General features: G+C 39.3%; 1 protein-coding gene and 1 pseudogene across 6 annotated transcripts in view; one reads left to right on the plus strand and one right to left on the minus strand.

Annotated features, from left to right (window-relative positions):
• LOC133240019 (disintegrin and metalloproteinase domain-containing protein 32-like) overlaps positions 1 to 21,745 on the plus strand; it is a 173,773-nt gene that overhangs the window by 67,640 nt on the left and 84,388 nt on the right. For all 6 annotated transcript variants that reach the window (XR_009734075.1, XM_061404539.1, XM_061404536.1 and 3 more), the window contains 2 exons: positions 7,907 to 8,043; positions 16,699 to 16,876. Coding sequence is in view for 5 of the 6 variants with exons in the window: in XM_061404539.1 (XP_061260523.1) it covers positions 7,907 to 8,043; positions 16,699 to 16,876 (315 nt within the window). In the remaining variant the exon portion in view is untranslated. The remainder of the gene's footprint in view (positions 1 to 7,906; positions 8,044 to 16,698; positions 16,877 to 21,745) is intronic.
• LOC133240024 (pleckstrin homology domain-containing family B member 2-like) lies at positions 12,615 to 13,313 on the minus strand (annotated as a pseudogene).

The raw sequence follows: 21,745 nt of genomic DNA on the forward strand, positions 1-21,745 counted from the left end.
GCAGCACTTTCACAGCATCATCTTTTAGGATTTGAAAAAGCTCAGCTGGCATTCTATCACCTTCACTAGCTTTGTTCGTAGTGATTCTTCTAAGGCTCACTTGACTTTGCATTCCAGGATGTCTAGGTGAGTGATCACACCATCGTGATTATCTGGGTTATGAAGATCTATTTTTGTATAGTTCTTCTGTGTATTCTTGCCACCTCTTCCTAATATCTTCTGCTTCTGTTAGGTCCATACCATTTCTGTCCTTTATTGTGCCCATCTCCCAGCTTTTCATGAAATGTCCCCTTGGTATCTCTAATTTTCTTGAAGAGATCTCTAGTCTTTCCCATTCTTTTGTTTTCCTCTGTATCTTTGCATTGATCACTGAGGAAGGCTTTCTTATCTCCCCTTGCTTCTCTTTGGAACTCTGCATTCAAATGGGTATATCTTTTCTTTTCTTCTTTGCCTTTACCTTCTCTTCTTTTCTTAGCTATATGTAAGGCCTCCTCAGTCAAACATTTTGCCTTTTTGCCCTTCTTTTTCTTGGGGATGGTCTTGATCACTGCCTCCTGTACAATGTCACAAACCTCCGTCCATAGTTCTTCAGGCCCTCTGTTTATCAGATCTAATCCCCTGAATCTATTTCTCACTTCCACTGTATAATTGTAAGGGATTTGATTCAGGTCATACCTGAATGGTCTAGTGGTTTTCCCTAGTTTCTTCAGTTTAAGTCTGAATTTTGCAATAAGGAGTTCATGATCTAAGCCACAGTCACTCCTGGTCTTGTTTTTTCTGACTGTATAGAACTTTTCCATCTTCTGTTGGAAAGAGTATAATCAGTCTGATTTTAATTTTGACCATCTGGCGATGTCCTTGTGTAGAGTCATCTCTTGTATTGTTGGAAGAGGGTGTTTGGTATGACCAGTATATTCTCTTGGCAAAACTCTGTTAGGCTTTGCCCTGCTTCATTTTGTACTCCAAAGCCAAACTTGCCTCTTATCCAGGTATCTCTTGACTTCCTACTTTTACATTCCAGTCCCCTGTGACAAAAAGGACATCTTCTTTTTGGTGTTAGTTCTAGAAGGTCTTTTCGGGCTTCATAGAACTGTTGAGCTTTAGCTTCTTTGACATTAGTGGTTGGGACATAGACTTGGATTACTATGATATTGAATGGTTTGCTTTGGAAATGAACAGAGACCATTCTGTTGTTTTTGAGATTGCACACAAGTACTGCATTTAGGACTTTTTTGTTTACTCTGATGGCTACTCCATTTCTTCTGAAGGATTCTTTCTCACAGTAGTAGATGTAATGGTCATCTGAATTAAATTAGCCCTTTCTAGTCCATTTTAGTTCACTGATTCCTAAAATGTTGTTGCCCACTCTTGGCATCTCCTGTTTGACCACTTCCTTGATTTACCTTGATTCATGTACCTAACAGTCCAGGTTCCTATGCAATATTGTTTTTTATAGCATTGGACTTGACTCCATCACCAGTCACATCCACAATTGGGAGTTGTGTTTGCTTTGGCTCCATCTCTTCATTCTTTCCTGAGCTATTCCTATAGCTTGGTTTTTATCTTGGCGATTTTGTTTGGTTCTGTTTTATAGTTTCTAGTTCCTTGGTTCAGTAATGTGTGTTTCCATTGACAATCTTTCTTAATTCCTTCAGCATTTTTGTTAATTGCTCTTTGAACTTGGGTTCTGGTAGATTTGGGATGTCTGTTACATTGTTTTTTTCAGAAGATTTATCTTTTTTTAACTGGGAGTAGTTCTTCTGCCTTTTCCTTATAGTTCTCTGACTATTAATTTAAGAGAAACAGTTATCTACTCTGGTCTGAAGGTCTGTTTTTATGTAGAACTGAAAGCTGAGCACAGAAGAATTGATGCTTTTGAACTGTGGTGTTGGAGAAGACTCTTGAGAGCACACTGGACTGCAAGGAGATCCAACCAGTCCATCCTAAAGGAAATCAGTTCCGGGTGTTCTATGGAAGGACTAATGTTGAGGCTGAAACTCCAATATTTTGGCCACCTGATGTGAAGAGCTGACTCATTTAAAAAGACCCTGATGTTGGGAAAGATTGAAGGCATGATGAGAAGGGGACGAGAGGATGAGATGGTTAGATGGCATCACGGACTCAATGGACATGAGTTTGGGTAAACTCCGGGAGTTGGTGATGGACAGGGAGGCCTGGCATGCTGTGGTTCATGGGGTTGCAAAGAGTCGGACACAACTGAGCTACTGAACTTAACTGAACTGACCCTTTATGTAAGATTGTGTAAGTCCAATAGTTTTGGTTCAAGGGCTGTTTTGATATGAATGCTTGACATGTCTTTCTCAGGGTGTGCTGGCCCTTGTCCCCTTGATAGGGGGTGTGCTTGTGGTGTGCTGACTGGAGCCTGCACTGGAGGTTGGGTGGAGCCTCTTCTTTGCTCTGTGGTTGTCACAGCCTTGTTGGGGACAGAATCTGCTCTTCAGTTGTTGGAATGGAAGTTTCCAGATCCTTTTCTAAACTGTTGTGTGAGGTAGGACTGGAGCACTCCTACTGGGACAGGAGCTGCTGTGAACTCCTCCCCAGGTGCTGTCCACCAAGATGTGTGATTGTGTGATGTTGCCCACCACTTGATGTGTGCACCCACTAAGTTTTCTGATTGTGGCACCTGGACTCATCTCTGTCATAGGAGTACCAATAATTAGCTCAGATGTCCCTCAGGCTTGAATGCATTGTTCTGGCCCCAAAACTCACTGGTCTGAGTCCTTCCAAAGTTATACTCCTGTGCCTGATTTGGGAGCGTGGATAATCAGCTTAAATTTCAGGTCCCCCACCTCCATGTTTGGGTACTCTGGAACTTTGCAAAACCCTCGGTGGTGGAAACCATGCTTTGTTGTGAGCATGCTGACAAGAAAACTGCTATGGTGCACCTGTGACCCTTGTTTTGTGTGTTGACAATGGGACTCTTATGGTGGACTCCCACATCATTCTGTACACATTCCCAGTCATGACCCAGACTATACTCCAGGCCCTTCAAGCTATCTCTGTATAGCCAAACTGAGTCCTTTCTCCAGACTGTCCATTGAAGCTTTGAGATTCAGAACTTGGCCACTTCACACTCATGAATATTTAGGCATGTGGGAAGCTTGCTGACATGCAAAGGCAGTCTGTGCTGTCTCTCTGTGCCCTGCTGGGGCGTAATCCACCTCCCACATTCTCCCTTGTGTCTCTGATGCTCCCTCTCTGTCCCAGCAGACCTCCCAGGTGGTAAAGGAGATTTCTAGAATAAGGGAACCTTTCTTCTTTCACAGCTCCCTGCCTAGGGGCAGAGGTCCCGTTCCAGTTCCTCTTTTCCCTTGTCCCTTCCTCGTACTCCACTATCTAAGAATCCTTCTTGCAGATTTAGTTGAATGTGATCTTACGCCTGCTTTCAGTAGATTTTCTGTGAGATGTGTTCTGCATGTAGATGTATTTTTGATGTATTTGTGGGAGGAGGTAAGTTCCAGGTGCCTCTATTCTGTCATCTTCATCTCCTCCCACTCAGTAGCATTTTCAAACGTTATACTTTTACTTCTCTTCTTTTCCAGGGTCTTATTCTTTTTTAGTTATTAATTATAGTTTATGTGCTTTTACATCTCTTTTTATATTATATATCCTATAATGTATTTTATTATAATTGTTTTAGTATATTTGTTTTTCCACTTTTAAACTAGAGTGAATTATGCACCATCATGATGCTATCACAGTATCTAATTCTGACTATACACCTGCCATTAACAGTGACATTTATGCTAATTTTCTCATGTTTTAATGATGTTAATTAGCATTATTTTACTTCAACTTCACTCCCTTTAGTATTTCTTGTAAGGCATCTCTAGTGATGATTAACTCCTTTAGCTTTTATTTGTTTTAGAATCATGATCTCTTCTTCATTTATGAAGCACAGCTTTGCTGGGCATAGAATTCTTAGTTGACAGTTTTTTCTTTTGATATTTTGAATATATAATCCTATTCTCTCCTCACCTGAAATATTTCTGTTGAGAAATATGCTCATAGTCTTACGGGAGTTCCCTTGTGTATAACCTGATATCTTCTTTTTCTTTCAAAATTCTTTCTTTTTCTTTATTTTAATTATTTAATTGTAATGTGTCCTCATGTAGCCCTATTTGGGTTCAACCTATTCAGGATCCTTTGTGTGTTATGCACTTGGAAATCCATTTCTTTCCCAGTCTTGGAAAGTTTTCAGCCATTTTGCTTTAAATGTACTTTCTGTCCCTTCCTTTTCTCCTTTTCAAGTTCCTAAGATATGGATATTAGTGTGTGTGTGTGTGTGTGTGTTCGTCCCATAGTCGTGTAGGCTTTCTTCTCTCTTTTTCATTCTTTTTAAGGTTTTGCTCTTCTGACTGAATAATTTTAAATATTCTTGAATTCTAGATCACTGATTCTTTATTCTTCTTGTTCAAGCCTACTGTTGAAGCCCTAGGACATCTTTTTTTAAATTTTTATTTCTTCGTTGACCTTATTTTCTTCATTCACCATTTTCTAATTTCATTTAGTTATCTGTTTGCTTTTGTAGTTCACTAAAATTCTTTAAGAAGTTTATCCTGAATTGTTTCTCTGACATATCTCCTTTCCTTTTGGGTCATTTATTTGCAGCATTTTTAGTTTAATTTTATTGTGTTACATTCACCTGATTTTTCTTACTTTCTTCATTCCTTACTTTGGTATCTGTGCATTTGAGTAATTGGTCTCCTCTTCCAGACTTTACAGGCTTATTTTGGCAGACAGTTCTTCACTAGCCAGTTCAGTTGAGGTTTTTGGACATGTACTTGGGCAGACAGGTCCTATTTTGGGGCAAGAGCCACTGTCCAAGCTCTGAAGTCAAGGATGAGGGGTATTAACTGTCAGATAGGACTGCTGGCATGGTTCCCTGCCCAAATGAGGCAGTAGGATATACTCTGTGGTTGTCCAGATTCACTGATCAGCCTTCCTAAAAGGTAAGGAAAAAGAACTTTACTCAGCATTAGCTGCGGAATGAATTAGCTTCCCTGCCCTGACAAGGCAGCAGAGTAGGCCCTATGACTTGCATGCCTCATTATTTGTGGACACACGTTAGGCAGACTGTACCCTTAATTCCTTGGCCACATGGGACCACTGGGTTTTGTTCTAAAGATGGGGAAAACCATGAGCTGTGCTCTCTGTTCAAGTGCCACTGTAAGCAGGATTGTTGGATAGATGGCACAGCTTCCTGTGTGCTCTGGCTAGATTCATTGGTTGGGCTTTCTGAAGGCTATATTTAGCAATGGCAGGGCTATGAGTTTGTTTCCTTGCCCAGGTGGAATTGGAGAATCAGCTTAGCTCTTTGTGGGGTCAACCCAAGCTATCTGTTACTCCAGGTTTCCTGGCCAAACAGTGCCACTGGCTTTTCCCTGTGAACAATCAACTCTGCCTGCTATACTCTCTGTTCAAGTGTTGCTGCACTATGCAGCTACCAGGTATTTTAATGAGGCTTCTGGTTAGGGGTGCTGCTGCTGCTGCTAAGTCACTTCAGTCGTGTCCAACTCTGTGCGACCCCATAGACGGCAGCCTACCAGGCTCCTCTGTCCCTGGGATTCTCCAGGCAAGAGTACTGGAGTGGGTTGCCATTTCCTTCTCCAATTCATGAAAAGGAAAAGTGAAAGTGAAGTTGCTCAGTCGTGTCCGACTCCTAGCGACCCCATGGACTGTAGCCCACCAGGCTCCTCAGTCCATGGGATTTTCCGGGCAACAGTACTGGAGTGGGTTGCCATTGCCTTCTCCTCTGGTTAGGGGTAGCCAGGGGCTATACTAGTCATTGCTGCTGCTGCTGCTGCTAAGTTGCTTCAGTCGTGTTCGACTCTGTGCGACCCCATAGACGGCAGCCTACCAGGTTCCCCCGTCCCTGGGATTCTCCAGGCAAGAATACCGGAGTGGGTTGCCATTTCCTTCTCCAATGCATGAAAGCAAAAAGTGAAAGTGAAGTCGCTCAGTCGTGTCCGACCCTTCAAGACCCCATGGTCTGCAGCCTACCAGGCTCCTCCGTCCATGGGATTTTCCAGGCAAGAGTACTGGAGTGGGGTGCCATTGCCTTCTCCATACCAGTCATTAGGCAAGGCTATAAACAGCTATGCTGACTGGGTAGAGGGTCCAGGGATAGCAAGGCTTTTCATTTGAGGACTCAAATCAGGCAGATCTGCACCTCATTGACTTCCCTGGTCATACACTTCCACTGTCCTGGCTCTGCGGATCTACCAGTTGGGACCTACAGTTGCTGTGGATGGGAATTTGGCTTGCCAAGGTCTAAGCATTGATTGTTGCAACCCTCACCCCTACCCCATCTTCTCTGTCATGATCAGATTTACAGTGGTCAAATCCCACTCATCCTTTGTGATCCTCATGGGGCAAGACCAGAGTAGGGCTCCCAGAAGTGACCCCCAGTACTGGGGGATCTAGATGTCCACTCTGTACTCTTTTCCCACTTTGGGCACCATAGCCTGGGAAGACCTCTCAGTGTTGTGCTGCATCAATGTTGGGGAGGGGTAGTGCATTCATGTATAACTGCTCCTGCTAATCTTCTTATGAGATCTGTCTTGATCTCTGGTGCCGGTGTTACTTCAGCCTCACTTCCATGTTCTGGGATTTTCTCAGTGGTGTCTTGTCCATAAATAGTTGCAGTTGTTCTTGTGACAGGGAGTAAAGTTGGGAAAGACCTATGTTGTCATCTTGTTAATATCACTCCTGTTGTAATTTAATTCTGATTAGGGACCTGGAAATAAGCAAGGGTAATGAGACAAAAGTTCGAGGTATTGTCATTAAAAAGTGTCATTTTTAAAATGTAGGGACTTTTTCATCGTGTATAGGGAAGCTTACTCTACTGGCAAGAGAAGTCCAGTGATATTTGTCCATGACACTCTAGTTCCCATTTCAAGTTTCAGATTCTGACTCCTGCATCAAATCTGGGAAGTTTGATAATTAAATTGGTGCTATAACCCTATAGTACTTATAACTAGGCCCTGAGCTTGGTCCTCAAATCAATAACTAGAGGAGATGATGAGTCACTACTGTGCTGCTGTAGAGGCTTTATGATTGCCTATTTACATTCTCAGTTGCTCATTTATAGTTTTTCCTTTCTGTTTCATAATGTGCTTCCTCTAGCACTTCCATAAGAAGCCAGTTGACCCCACAATATTTATTATAGCTTGTTTTTGTAAGAGTGAAGTGCCTTGATGAGCCTCACATCTTGGCCTCTACTTGCACCTTATCTTATGCCACATTTGGCAATAATTTGAGAAATTATGATATCATTACATATCGTGAATTACCATTGTCCTATTTCTCCTTGTTAGGGAAGATAAGATATTTGTGCATTTGTTATATTTGTGACAGCCTAATCATAAGAAAGCTTTCTTGAGGATCTATTTTCCATGGTTTTTCATGATACTAGTTACTGTATCTTTGAGAATATTGGCTGGAAGCACATAGTGTACTTACAACTGAGTAATTTGATTGTGTGGCCACTTTGTGAGCTGGGAAGTGGAGTATCATATGGACTATCCTGAATGAACATGATAGCTGGTCTAAGAAATTAAATTAGGCAAATGGAAAATCATGGTCCATATAGCCAAAAATCTGATGTAAAAATAGCACATTTATGTAGTTATGACAATTATTTAAGGGTTATCTTAGGCATTCAATTGTTAAATAATGGCAAAACTAGACATAGGTTCATACGCGTATATCTCAATAAAATTTTATAAGAAGAACTTCAGGTTCTTAGTTGTCTAAGGAACTGTATTTCCATATTCTTAAGTATTTGATAAAACAATAAAATGATTTTAATTAGAAAAATACTATTTTTTACCACCCTTCAGTGAAGTGTCTTTTATTTGAATTTTCTTTGTTGTTGATGTAGTATCCCAAGGAGATGACTTTGGAGGCAGTTTCAGTTATTGTCACCCAGATGCTGGGACTCAGTCTGGGAATATCATACGATGACCCAAAGAAATGTCGATGTTCAGGAGCCATCTGCATAATGAGTACAAAAGCCGTGTAAGTTTTTCCAAAAATAAATTTTACTTGTTGAATTTATCAATAATTTGTTTAAATAATTCAAGTGAAAATTTTTAGTATTTGCTTATAGTGCAAATTAACTATATAAATGGACCAAGTATCACAAAATCAAAATATGAAATTTTAAGCCTAAGAGTAGTTTGGGGGAAGGTTAGTATTAAGAACAAAATAACAAATCCAGTCTGCAAGATACATTACCAAAGGAATTTCCCATAGACTGTGTATTTTATGAAATCAATTAGGATCTTTAAAAATATGCTGTAGCTCAAAACAAGTGACCTTTGCTTTTAGAGTATATTAATATTCTGGGGAAACTTCAATCTAAATTACATAACATTTGTGTGACTTTGGATAAATGACTAGACCTTGCTTAGATTTATTTTTCTCATCTTTAAAATGGAAACGATTATGCCTATTGTTTTGTTTTCCAGCGTGATATAAGAATGAAATGAGAAAATAAAATAGGAAAGTGTTTTTTAAATTGTAAATTTTCACAAGTATGTGATGGATTAGTTACAGGGATTTATAAATTTGCCAGTGTTCCTTACATGGTATATCATACAAGGACTATAGCAGCTGTCATTAGTATTCTAAAGTTTTTCATTTGTAAAAAGGGTCTGTGCTAAGTATGACCTATTCATAACTGAAGAACAACCAACAGTCAAAGGTGAAAACAAGCCATTACTTTTCGAAAACATACTCTTTTTATCGTTCTAAGCACCACATAAGGCTAGTTCTTACATTCTAAAAATGGCTCAAATACATACATATTTTTATATACAGACATATTACATTATAAACTAGTTCTACGTGTGTTATATGTAAAAATAATATTTATATGTATAAAGTATTTAATTTTATTAAATTTCAATGTATAAATTATAATACTATTTATTGAATCAAATATAAGATTTATATAACTGTATAAACAATATGAGCATTGCCATCTTGGGCCTGTTGTCCATTTGGCCAACTATTTTCAAGTATGCTTATGACAAGATGCTTTGTGTAGCTCACCAGAGTCTGGTATTAATGATAATAAAAATAACAAATATTTACATTGTACTTGCTGTGTGCTAGAGGCTACTTCAAACACTTTACATATGTTGTGTCGTTTGGTTTTCACAGCATCTCCTTAGGGCAGGTCCTAATATTCTCACCTTTACGGATGAGAAACTGAATTATAAAAAGGATAACTATCTGTGGTCAGATAGTTGGTTGTGGCAGTCCACAGTTTTGAACCCAGTCATTCTGGCTTTAGAATCTGTGTTAATAATAAACCTTTGTATTTATATACTGCTTTATGATATCTCAAATGCTTTCATACGTATTCTCCATTTTCTTAAGGAAACTTTTTTGATGTGTGTAGGGCAAGTGTTATCTTAATTTTTACGAAATTTAACAATTTTATTTGCATCTATATGTAAGGTATATAAATGAATATATAAGATCTATCTATAAATGTATATAGATGTATCTTTTGCATTTCCAAAGTACTTCTCATATATTATTTTATGTAATTTTCAAAGAAACCGTGTAAGTAAAGCAAATATTATTATTTCCAGTTGTCTTTTTCCATGTATTTTTAAATTTTTCTATGCTTTAAGGTTAACAATCATTTAATGTATTAACATTTTCACTTATAAACATACAATTTGCATATACAGGGAAAAACTGGTTCTGAAGACACCACAGAATACTAGAGACAGGCAAGCAATTGGAAGAAAAAAGAAAAGATCAACCCTAGGGGAAAAAATGGAACTGCATTCTATGCTGGTGTCTGTAAACTTGGGAAGGAGAAAAAGATCGCACCAAATCACAATTAATGTAGAAAAACAAACGTGGGTAATTCTGTATCAATGGCAGGAACTTCTCCCATGATCTAGATCTTGCATCCCAGTCAGGCCCATTTCATGAATGTTGATCTGAAACACAGTGGCTCACCTCTCCCTTTTCTTTAAATCTAACCCTGAAGTTAACTCAAGAAATTAAACGAACAGAGCTAAGAAACAAGCAGACTGGCCTGTGTTCAATATCAATGGCCAGTTATTTAAAAGTGCACGTGGAAGTAAAATGCTGACTAAGCACTTTGCTTTAATTAAAGTGAACAATTTCCTTCCAACTCACCTAACTTCTTGATTTAGGACTACCTAAGCAAGGCGACCAAAAGATTGGCATATATGAGAATTGGGGCCAAGGAAATGAAGCATCTCAGCCCATTTTTATGCTGAGCATGCATTTCCTCTCAGGATCAAGTCACTAGGGACCGTGAACTTCCAGACTCAACTACAGTTGCCCACCGTGGCTTGCCCAGCTAGGGACAGGGACTGGAGATGGGGGATCACGTGTATGTCAGGACTTCAGTCCACAGCTCCCCCTAGTCTGTCAGGGGAAAGCCAGGGGAGCACAGGGAGACCATCTGCTTCAAGGACATTTCAGTGACATAACTCAGTATCTGTGGTTCCAGTAATTCCTAGTTCAAAATTAACACTCTAGTGCAACATTAAAAACTGAGTTTAGTATTTTATTTGTAAAGGATACAGCTTGAATAATGATTACCATCTGAACAAAGCTATTCTTATTACATATGATGTAAAATTAGTAACATTTTTAACTATCAAAACCAGTGTTGTCACACATAACATCTGGCAACTTTCCACCACATGACACATCAAAAGAGATGACAGCCAAGTATACTTCTTTTCAGCTGGAAGCAGACTCTCCAGCGTCAACAGGTACAGTGGAACTGGCTGGGAAACAGACCTGTGGTCACCACAATGCTCATTTGGCATCTAGTTTCCATACAGAGATAGATCTATTTAAGTCTGCCTCAGAGGTGGAGTGGACTGATAAGTGAAACAAAAAACTGTGTCGGTAACTGGCCACATAAAATATAAACACAGTTTGTGCTACTGCTGCTGCTGCTGCTAAGTCGCGTCAGTCATGTCCGACTCTGTGCGACCCCATAGACGGCAGCCCACCAGGCTTCCCTGTCACTGGGATTCTCCAAGTAAGAACACTGGAGTGGGTTTCCATTTCCTTCTCCAATGCGTGAAAGCGAAAAGTGAAAGTGAAGTCGCTCAGTCGTGTCCGACTCTAGTGACCCCATGGACTACAGCCTACCAGGCTCCTTCGTCCATGGGATTTTCCAGGCAAAAGTACTGGAGTGGGGTGCCATTGCCTTCTAGGAGTGTATTTTATGGAAACATGGCCACATGGAGTATAGGGACAGAGACCTTCATTGTGCCTTTGTAAATGTACATTTTTTAAAACATGCAGGACAGAAAGCTGGAATAAGTGAAGTTTTAAAATTTATATAGATAAAGAAATAAGAAATAACAGAAATGCAGGACCCTCAGTTTTTCAGAGCTTCACATATAAGTTGGGGCTCAAAATTAAGTGGTTCACTAAAGTCAGAAATAAAAGCAAGGCTGGTGTCCTAGTCAAGTAGGTAGAGAGGTATCTTGAGCAGGTCATTCATGTCTCTAGGCCGAAATTCCCATCTATAACCTGAGTTTCCCCCACCATGCAACACAGCTCAGGGACAGCAACAGTGCCCAGTCCTACACAGGACAGGAGATGAGCTCATCAACAGCCTTCAGAAGGACATAATAAAACACGTCCTCAGTGCAGCCCAACCCCCTGAAACAGGAACACTGCAACTATGGCTCTAATTTCACTTTCCTCACCATTCTCTTAATATTACTTTATCAACAAGTAGAAAAATAAGCTATAAGTAGGCTGAAGTGGCAATAAAGAATGCTCAAAGCAAACACTAAAAGCATGATGCCTCTGAATAAAATAAATCTACCTCCACACACTTTTTTGGAGTTGTGCCTTCTTCAAGTTTTAAATGATAAAGCCCTAAAATGTTGACACTCAAGTCTACTCCTTTTTTGGGATGCTTTCTAAGTATTGCAACCAAAAACAAATAAGAATAAAATGAAAAAGCACCGTTTTCAAGGGGGGAACTGCCATCCCACACATCATCCTGAGCAGTTTGCTTTGCTGGAGCCCCAGAGGCTGTGGGATATCACACTGCTGCCTAAGAAAGGTTCCAGCCTATAACTCCTGAAGTAACATGCAGCCAGTTCTGGTCTGAGGTTTCAAAGTCTGACATTAAACCAAAAAACTGCAGTTTTTCTTGCCACAGTCATTCACTCAGTCCTACATCATCACCATGTTACCAGCAAAACACTAAAATAAATTATCCCTTAAGAACTAAGGCCTAACTCTAAAAAGAAAATGGCTTTTCAAAACAAGTGTGTTCAAATAAAGTATTGAGAGAGTTTTATAAGGAAACTCCTCGAATGAGCCAGTGGCCTCATATAGTCCACATTTTAGCTAAACAGCAGTCCAAATCTTTCTCTGCAGTACTTCTATATCCTTATAAGTATTTTGTCACTACTTTCAAATGAACTATTAAACCTATTATTAAAAGCATTTATAACAAACAGAAATGCCCTGCAAATTATATTATTGTACACAGGGATATCAGAAGCTATGCACGTCTAGGTTCCAAGGACTCTACAAGACCCAGAACAGAGACCCTAAGGCCATGACTGTGGCTGCTCCAGCCAGCATGCCCAGCGCCAAGTCACTGTCATTGTTTTGATACCACTCACGAATGATGACTTGGTTGGCAGGCTGCTGTCCATAAAGTCCTGCATATGGGTACTGATAGGGTACAGCATAAGCCTGTCCATTTGCAGCATAGAGAACTTGAGTTCCTTGTGGGTATGCGCCACTGTTTGGACCATAGCCATGTGCCTGCTCAAGGGTTGGTGCAGCATAGTCTGTGTAAGAAGGTGGGGAGGGAGCCACAGCTGTCTTCATCATACATGACTTCTGAGCCAACATAAGCCAATATAATCCTGGAGTGTAAACTTCCAGTCCAAACAATCATCTGTGCTTTCTGCACCAAGACTGATGGTTTTCCCATCTCGGCAAACAATCTGCAGCATACAGTCTTTCGGCTTCCCATCTGGTGGCTGAATATCCCGACATTCATATCCCACGCAGATGTTGATGCAGTCCACTGCCACGTGGACCTCGTCTTCTACACTCTGCCGAGTTTGGTCACCATAATAGATCAGGTGACCATCTGACCACAGGTCAAACCAGTTCTTCCAGTGCTTCAAAATGGTACTCTGTCACAGCAACCATCCACTCTTCACAAATGCCATTTTCTCACCTGCAAAGCCTCCAGCCACCACTGTGCACGGCAACAGGTCCATAGCAAAAGGAACTGCCGGGTTACTTGGCTCTGGCTGCCTCACGCTAGTGTCCTGGCCGCCGTCCGCTGTCCTCCATGTGTTTTTTTAAAATGCCTTTGAGTACACAGAGCCTAAATGACTCTACATCAGATACACAGGTTATAAGTGGACAACTGTGGCTGATGTCAGTAATCTCATCAATGATTTATTGGTCACTTACTATAAGCCAGAAAGTTTAATTAGACACTTATTAATATTTAATCCTCATAACAAGCCTGTGAGGTGGATGGATATTACCCCTATTTGGAGATAAGAAAACAGAGAGTTTAATCACTTTGCTTAAAATCTCATTAAGTCTCAAGATTGGTACTAGTCAACAAGTTTATCTAACTCAAATCTTTGTTATTTTCTCTACTTCATGTTGATCTCATATAGAAGACAGTTATTATATTGGAATTAATTTAAACCAAGTAGCAAAAGAACATTAAAATATATTTGTACAAACTTCATTATTTCAGTGATCTTCCTAATACATTATTTTGATGACTTAATTTATATTTGCTTTTTAAAAGTAGGTAACTTTTAACATAGTCTGTACAACAGATGAATTCAGAAGTGAAGGGAGTAAGGACTCCCAGCAGCACATTCCTCTCTGGTCACCAGCGCTATATGCTCTAGTGGTTCTCCCTGAGAGGGCTATGAGTATCCTTCTATTGCTGTGGACTAACTACTGTGGGTTGTCTGGTAGACTTGGCTGGGTTGGCCCCTCTTCAATTGATTGCTAATCTCTGCCTTGTTCAGATGCCACCAGCCACTGGTGGGTGGAGCTGTGTCACAAGGAGGCTGGCTGTGGAACCTCATTGCTCAGTGGTTGCTGGAACTGGGATTGAGATGGGTGGCTGTGGGGCCAGGGGTCCTGCATGGACCTAGTATCTGTCTGCTGGTGGGTGGTACCAGTTCCTGAAATGGCTTACTGCACAGTCCAGTGTGTCCCAAAGCTGTTGACAGCCTGCTAGTGAGCAGGGCTGAATCCCAGGTTGGCCAAATAAGGGGCCCAGGGTGTCTCAAAAATACTGTTAATCTGCTCATGTGTAGGTCTGGAGCTCAGAGACTCCTGGGGCTGTTGCTTGCCTGCTGGTGGATCAGCTGGGTCCTGAAATGGCAGGCTCTGGGGCTCTGGTGGTACTGAGGTTGATGTTTACCCACTGGTTGGTGGGGTCAGAGTTCAGGAGATACCAAGGTTAGTGATATGTCCTTGTTGGGGAGGCTGGTGGTGAGGGCAGAGCTGACTAGTGGGGGAGGCTGCTCTTGAGGAAGCTAGAGCTGAACTTACTGGTGGGTCACCTATCCAGGAGTATGAGTCTTGACTTTACCATGTCTCCACCCCTCCCACTCATCTACTTATGGTTCCTTCTTCATATCTTTAGTTGTAAAAGATCTTTTCTGCTGTTCTTCTAATCTTTCTCATCAGTAGTTGCTCTGTAAATTGTAGATTTGATGTGCGCATGGGAGGAAGTTAGCTTAGAGTCTTCCTATTCGTTGGAAGTCATTTGGAAGCCATCTTGTCATTCTCCAAAATTACTCGGTTCTTTTCTTTGTTTCTTTTTTTTGTATGTGTGTATTTTTGGCTGCCCTGGGTCTTTGTTGCCGGGTGTGGGCTTTCTCTAGTTGTGGGCAGTGGAGGCTACTCTCTAGTTGTGGTGCCCGGGCTTCACGCTGTGGTGGCTTCTCTGGTTGTGGGGCATGGGCTCTTGGGTATTTGGTCTTCAGCAGTTGCTGCATGGGAGAAGGCAATGGCACCCCACTCCAGTACTCTTGCCTGGAAAATCCCATGGACGGAGGAGCCTGGTGGGCTGCAGTTCATGGGGTCACTAAGAGTCGGGCACAACTGAGCAACTTCACTTTGACTTTTCACTTTCATGCATTGGAGAAGGAAATGGCAACCCACTCCAGTGTTCTTACCTAGAGAATCCCATGGACGGTGGAGCCTGGTGGGCTGCCATCTAGAGGTCGCACAGAGTTGGACACAACTGAAGCGACTTAGCAGCAGCAGCAGCAGCAGTTGCTGCATGTAGCCTCAGCAGTTGTGTCTCAAGGGCTCCCAAGTGCAGACTCAGAAGCTGTGGTGGCAGGGCTTAGTTGCCCCAAGGCATGTGGGATCTTTCTGGACCAGTGATTGGACCCATGTCTCCTGCACTGGCAGGCAGATTCTTAACCAGTGGACCAACAGGGAAACCCTAGTGTATTCTTAATATATATATAGTGGAAATATTCAACAGGAGTTCTCTTAACCAATTTTAAAGTTATTACTTAGATGTGGTTACTATGTTGAACAGCAGATCACTAAAATTTATCCATCTTGTATAACTGAAACTTTATACCCATTTCCCCCTCCTCCTAGCCTCTTGGCAACTCTACATCTGTGGGTGTGAATCTTCTAAATATCTCATATAAATGAAATCATGAAGTATTTCATACTCTGTGACTAGCTTATTTCACTTAGCATAATGACCTTGAGATTTTGTACTGTTGTTGCATATGGCAGAACTTGCTTCTTTTTTTAAAGATTGAATAATATTCCGTTGCAAGTTATATTCCATTGCAAGTACGTACCACATTTTGCTCATCCATTCATCTTTCAATGACATTTAGGTTGCTGCCATATCTTTACTATTGTAAATATTGCTGCAATAAACATAGGAGTACAGATATCACTTACATATTCTAATTTCAATAGTTTTGGATGTATACCTAGAAGCAGGATTGCTGGATCATATGGTATTCTATTTTTAATTTTTTGAGAAACCTCTTTACTGTCTTCAGCAGAGACTGGATTTACATTTCCATGAACAATGTACTGTGTTTCCAGTTTCTCCGTGTCCTTGCCAACAATGTTCATCTATTTTTAAAGGAATCAAGAGGGAGGGTACATACATATAATTATAGATGATTCGTGTTGTTGTATGGCAGAAACCAACACAACGTTGTAAAGAAATTTTCCTCCAGTTAAAGAAATAAGTTAAAAAGAGAATCATAGCTATCTTAACAGGTATGAGGTGATAGCTCATTGTTTTTTCTTTTGATTTGGACTTCCTTGATGATTAGTGATGTTGATGACCTTTTCATGTACCCGTTGTTCGTTTATATGTGTCTTCTTTCAGAAATGTGTATCCAAATCCTATGCCCATTTTCTAATTGGGTTGTTTAGTTTTTCCTGTTGAACTTGATTTTGTTTTAAGAGAATATGTGTTCAGTGAATGAAATCACATGTCCTCCTGAGGAATGACTGGCCTCTAAGCATTTGTTATGAACACTTAGCATTACCTCTTGAATTTAGCATTTTGAAATTGACTTGTATAATATAGAATTGTGTTTTCAGAAGAATAATGCCATTAACATTATATGGATCCATTTTTAGGCAATCCAGTGGTATGAAGACTTTTAGCGATTGCAGTTTGAGAGACTTTGAACATTTCATTTCAAACGTGGGGGCCCAGTGTCTTCAGAATAAGCCACAAATGCAGAATAATCCAACAGAAATCTGTGGCAATGGCAGAGTGGAGGGAAATGAAGCCTGTGACTGTGGTTCTGAGGAAGTAAGTCTAATAATTTGAAAATTGATAAACTTATTGTTTCTGTTCATCCTTTGTAATAAATGCTGTATACCTCAAATATGACTGGGTGCCATGCAAAATATCAGCAATAATGAAATAAAGTTAAAATGCATACAAGAATATGCTATCTAGATTTAATAGGTTGAAGAGTTTTGGACAAATGTTAAGACTATTCCCCTAAAATTATTGCTGGTAGGAAAAGGAAGTCTAGAATGAGCTTTTGGTTCCAGACTAAATATGTACAGTATTTTCAAATCTGTGCTTAACCTCTGGACATTTGATAAGTGTCTTACTGAAGATTAGTATGGGAGTAGACCATAAAGTATCCTTTAGGGTATTGCCTCACAATGGAGGGACAACTATTAATGTTACAATCTGAACAGTGGGTGATTCTGATTCCCCCATATCACCCTCTTCCCTCTTCCCACTGATAACCACTAGTTTGGCCTTTATCTCTGAGGGTCTATTTCTGTTTTGTCATATTCATGCATTTTTAAATTTATATTCCACATATAAATGATAACATAGAGTGTTTTTCTTTGTCTTTGTTTGACTTACTTCATTAAACATAATACTCTCTGGTTCCATTCATGTAGTTTCATAATACTCTCTGGTTCCATTCATGTAGTTTAAATGGCAAAATTTCATTCTTTTTTAATGCCTGAATAATATATATATATATATATATACACACACACACACACGTGTGTGTGTGTATATAGATATAGTGTATATACATATATACATATATGTATATGTATGTGTATGTGTGTATATATATATACATACATATATATATGCACATACACCACATCTTCTTTATGCATTCGCCTGTTGACAGACACTTATGTTGCTTCTGTGTCTTGGCAATTATAAATAATGCTTCTATGAACATTGGGGTGTATGTATAATTTTAAATTAGTGTTGTTTTCTTTGGATATATATTCAGGAATGGAATTGCTGGATCATAGGCTATGGTTTTTCCAGTGGGCATGTATGGATGTGAGAGTTGGACTGTGAAGAAAGCTGAGAGCCAAAGAATTGATGCTTTTGAACTGTGGTGTTGGAAAAGAGTCTTGAGAGTCCCTTGGACTGCAAGGAGATCCAACCAGTCCATCCTAAAGGAGATCAGTCCTGGGTGTTCATTGGAAGGATTGATGTTGAAGCTGAAACTCCAATACTTTGGCCACCTCATGTGAAGAGTTGACTCATTGGAAAAGACCCTGATGCTGGGAGAGACTGGGGGCAGGAGGAGAAGGGGACGACAGAGGATGAGATGGTTGGATGGCATCACCGACTCGATGGACATGAGTTTGAGTGAACTCTGGGAGTTGGTGATAGACAGGGAGGCCTGGCGTGCTGTGATTCATGGGGTCGCAAAGAGTCGGACATGACTGAGCGACTGAAGTGACTGACAGACTGATGGTAGTTTAATTTTGTTTTTCTGAGGAATCTCCATACTGTTTTCTGTAGTGGAAAACATAGTGTACAGTGGTTCTTTTCTCCAAATGCTCACCAGCACAATTTGTTAATTGTGGTCTTTTTGATGATAGTAATTCTGACACATGTGAGATGATCTCTCAATCATGGTTTTGATTTGCATTTCCCTAATGTTTAGTGATGTTGCCATCTTTTCATGTACCTATTGGCATGTCTTTAGAAAAATGTGTATTCAAGTCTCCTGCTTATTTTTAAATCAGGTTGTTTTTTTTTTGATACTAGGGCTTCCCTGATAGCTCAGTTGGTAAAGAATCTGCCTGCAATGCAGGAGACCCCGGTTCAATTCATGAGTTGGGAAGATCCGCTGGAGAAGGGATAGGCTACCCACTCCAGTATTCTTGGGTTTCCCGGATGGTTCAGCTGGTAAAAGAATCTGCCTGCAATGTGGGAGACCTTGGTTTGATCCTTGGGTTGGGAAGATCCCCTGGAGAAGGGAAAGGCTGCCCTCTCCAGTATTCTGGCCTGGAGAATTCCATGGACTGTAGAGTCCATGGGTTGCAAAACGTCGGACATGACTTTCATTTTCACTTTTTTGATACTGAGGTTGGTTTTTTGATACTGAGTTGTATGAGCTGTTTATGTAGTTTCAATATTAACCCCTTATCAACCATATTATTTGCAAACATTTTCTCACATTCAGTAGGTTGTTTTTTTTCTTTAACCAATAGTTTCCTGTGCTTTTAAGTTTAATTAGAGCTCATTTGTTTATTTTTGTTTTCTTTGCCTTAAGAGACAGATCCAAAAGGTTGTTGCAGTTAATGTCAGATTATTCTGCCTAAGTTTTCTTCTTGGAGTTTTATGGTTTCTGGTCTTACATTTATGTTTTTAATCTATTTTGAGTTTATTTTAATGTATGGTGTGAAAAAATGTTTCAGTTTTATTCCTTAAATGTAGCTGTCCAGATTTCCCAGCACTGCTTATTAAAGAGATTGTCTTTTCTCTATCGTATATTCTTGCCTGCTTTGTTGAAAATTAATTGATCATAAGTGCATGGGTTTATTTTTAGGCTCTCTGTTCTGTTCCATTGATTTGTATATCTGTTTTGTGCCAGTATCATATTTTTTGTTGTTGTCTCTTTGTACTATAGTTTGAAACTGAGGAGTATGGTATTTCCAGCTATTTTCTTATTTCTTCAGATTGCTTTGGCTGTTTGGAGTCTTATGTTTCCATACAAATTTTAGAATTATTTGTTTTAGTTCTGTGAAAAATGCCATTAATAGTTTGATAGAATTGCATTGAATCTGTATTTTGCTTTGAGTACTATGGCCTTTTTAGCAATATTAATTCTGCCAGTCCATGAGCACTGTATAACTTTACATTTGCTTTTATCATCTTCAGTTTCTTTCATCTGTGTCTTATAGTTTTCCAAGTATGGGTGTTTTACCTCCTTAGATTTATTCTTAGATATTTTATTCTTTTTGATGTGATTCTAAATGGGATTGTTTTTATATTTTTTTGTTAACTTATTATTAGTGTATAGAAATGCAACAGACTCCTATTGCTTTAGTATCCTGCATTTAACAAAATGGCAATAAGTACATATCTATCAATAATTACTGTAAATGTAATTGTACTAAATGCTGCAATCAAAAGAAACAGAATGACTGAATGGATAAAAAATAGGACCTATATATGTACGTATACTGCTTCCAAGAGACTCACTTCAGATCTGCCCATGGTCAGTTGCAAAGACACACACAGACTGAAAGTGAGGGAATCAGAAAAGGTATTCCATGCAAATGGAAATCAAAAGAAAGCTGAGGTGGCAATACTTAATTATATAAGATAAAACAGACTTCAAAACAAAGACTGTTAGACAAAGGATGTTATATAATGATTAAGGGATCAATCCAAGAAGATGAAATGTTTGTAAATGTATATGCATCCAACATAGGACAAGTGGTTCAGTGGTAAAGAATCTGCCTGCCAGTGCAAGAGATGCAGGTCACAAAAGAATCGGCCATGGCTTGGCTACTAAACAAGAACGACTAACATAGGTATACCTAGTTACATAAAGCAAATATCAGGTGTAAGAGGAGACACTGACAGTAAACACAATATTAGTAAGGGACTTTAACACCTCACTTACATCTTTAGATCATTCAGACATAAAATCATTAAGGAAGGACTGGTCTTAAGCGACACATCAGACCAGATGGAATTTATAGATATAAATGCAGAATATTCCACATCAAAGCAACAGAATACACTGTTTCAGCTGCCTTGTAACATTCTCCAGGGTAGGCCACAAAACAAGTCTCAGTAAATTTAAGAAAATTGAAATCATATCCAGCATCTTTTCTGACTAGAATGCTATGAGACTAGAAATAAACTACAAGAAAAAAGTACAAAAAATAGAAACATGTTGAGGCTAAACAATATACTGCTAAACAACTAATGGATCATGGAAGAAATTAAATAGAAAATTTAAAAATACCTGTAGACAAATGAAAACAAAACACAATAATCCCAAATCCATGGGGCAAAGAAAAAGCATTTCTGAGGGAATTTTTTAATGATACAAACTTGCCTTATGAAATAAGAAAAATATCAAGCAACCTGATTTTACACCTAAAGGAACTAAAAACAGAAGAAATAAAACCCAAAGTTAGTAGAAGAAGAGAAATAATAAAGATCAGAGTATAAGTAATTGAAATAGAGGCTAAAAAATTAAAAAGATTAATGAAACTAAGAGGTGATTCTTTGAAGAGGATGAAGGAAACTGATAAACCCTTATCTAGACTCATCAAGAAAAAGAGAGAGCCCAAATCAGTAAAATCAGAAATGTAAAAGGAGAAGCTACAGCCAACACCACATAAATTCAAAGGATCATAAGAGATTATTTCAGATAACTATGTGCCAGTAAAATGGTCAAAATGGAAGAAATGTACAATTCTTGGAAATGTGTACTCTCCTAATACTGAATCAGGGAGAAATAGAAAAGATGAACAAATTGCCAGTAATGACTTGAATCAGTAATAATAGTAATAAAATTAACAACAAAAAATCCAGAATCAATGGCTTCCTTCACAGGTGAATTCACCAAACATTTAGAGAACAGTTAACACCTGTTCCTATGATAATAAACAACTGTATGTATGTGTCTTTCCCTTAATACTTTTCTGTGTATTTGTCTGTCCTTACGCCAATTCCACAGTCTTAACTAACGTACTTTTACAGTAAGTCTTAAAAACATTTTGTGTAAATCAATAAACTTTGGTCTTCTTTTTCAAGATACTTTTACTCTTCTAGGACCAGTTTGTTTCCATGTAAGTTAAAGAACTGGCATATAATTGTAGAGACTTTGATTTGAACTGTGTTGTATTCATATATCAATTTGAGGGGAATTAC

This window comes from Bos javanicus, chromosome 27 (genome assembly GCF_032452875.1).
Source record: "Bos javanicus breed banteng chromosome 27, ARS-OSU_banteng_1.0, whole genome shotgun sequence".
In the NCBI taxonomy this organism is placed as follows: Eukaryota; Metazoa; Chordata; class Mammalia; order Artiodactyla; family Bovidae; genus Bos; species Bos javanicus.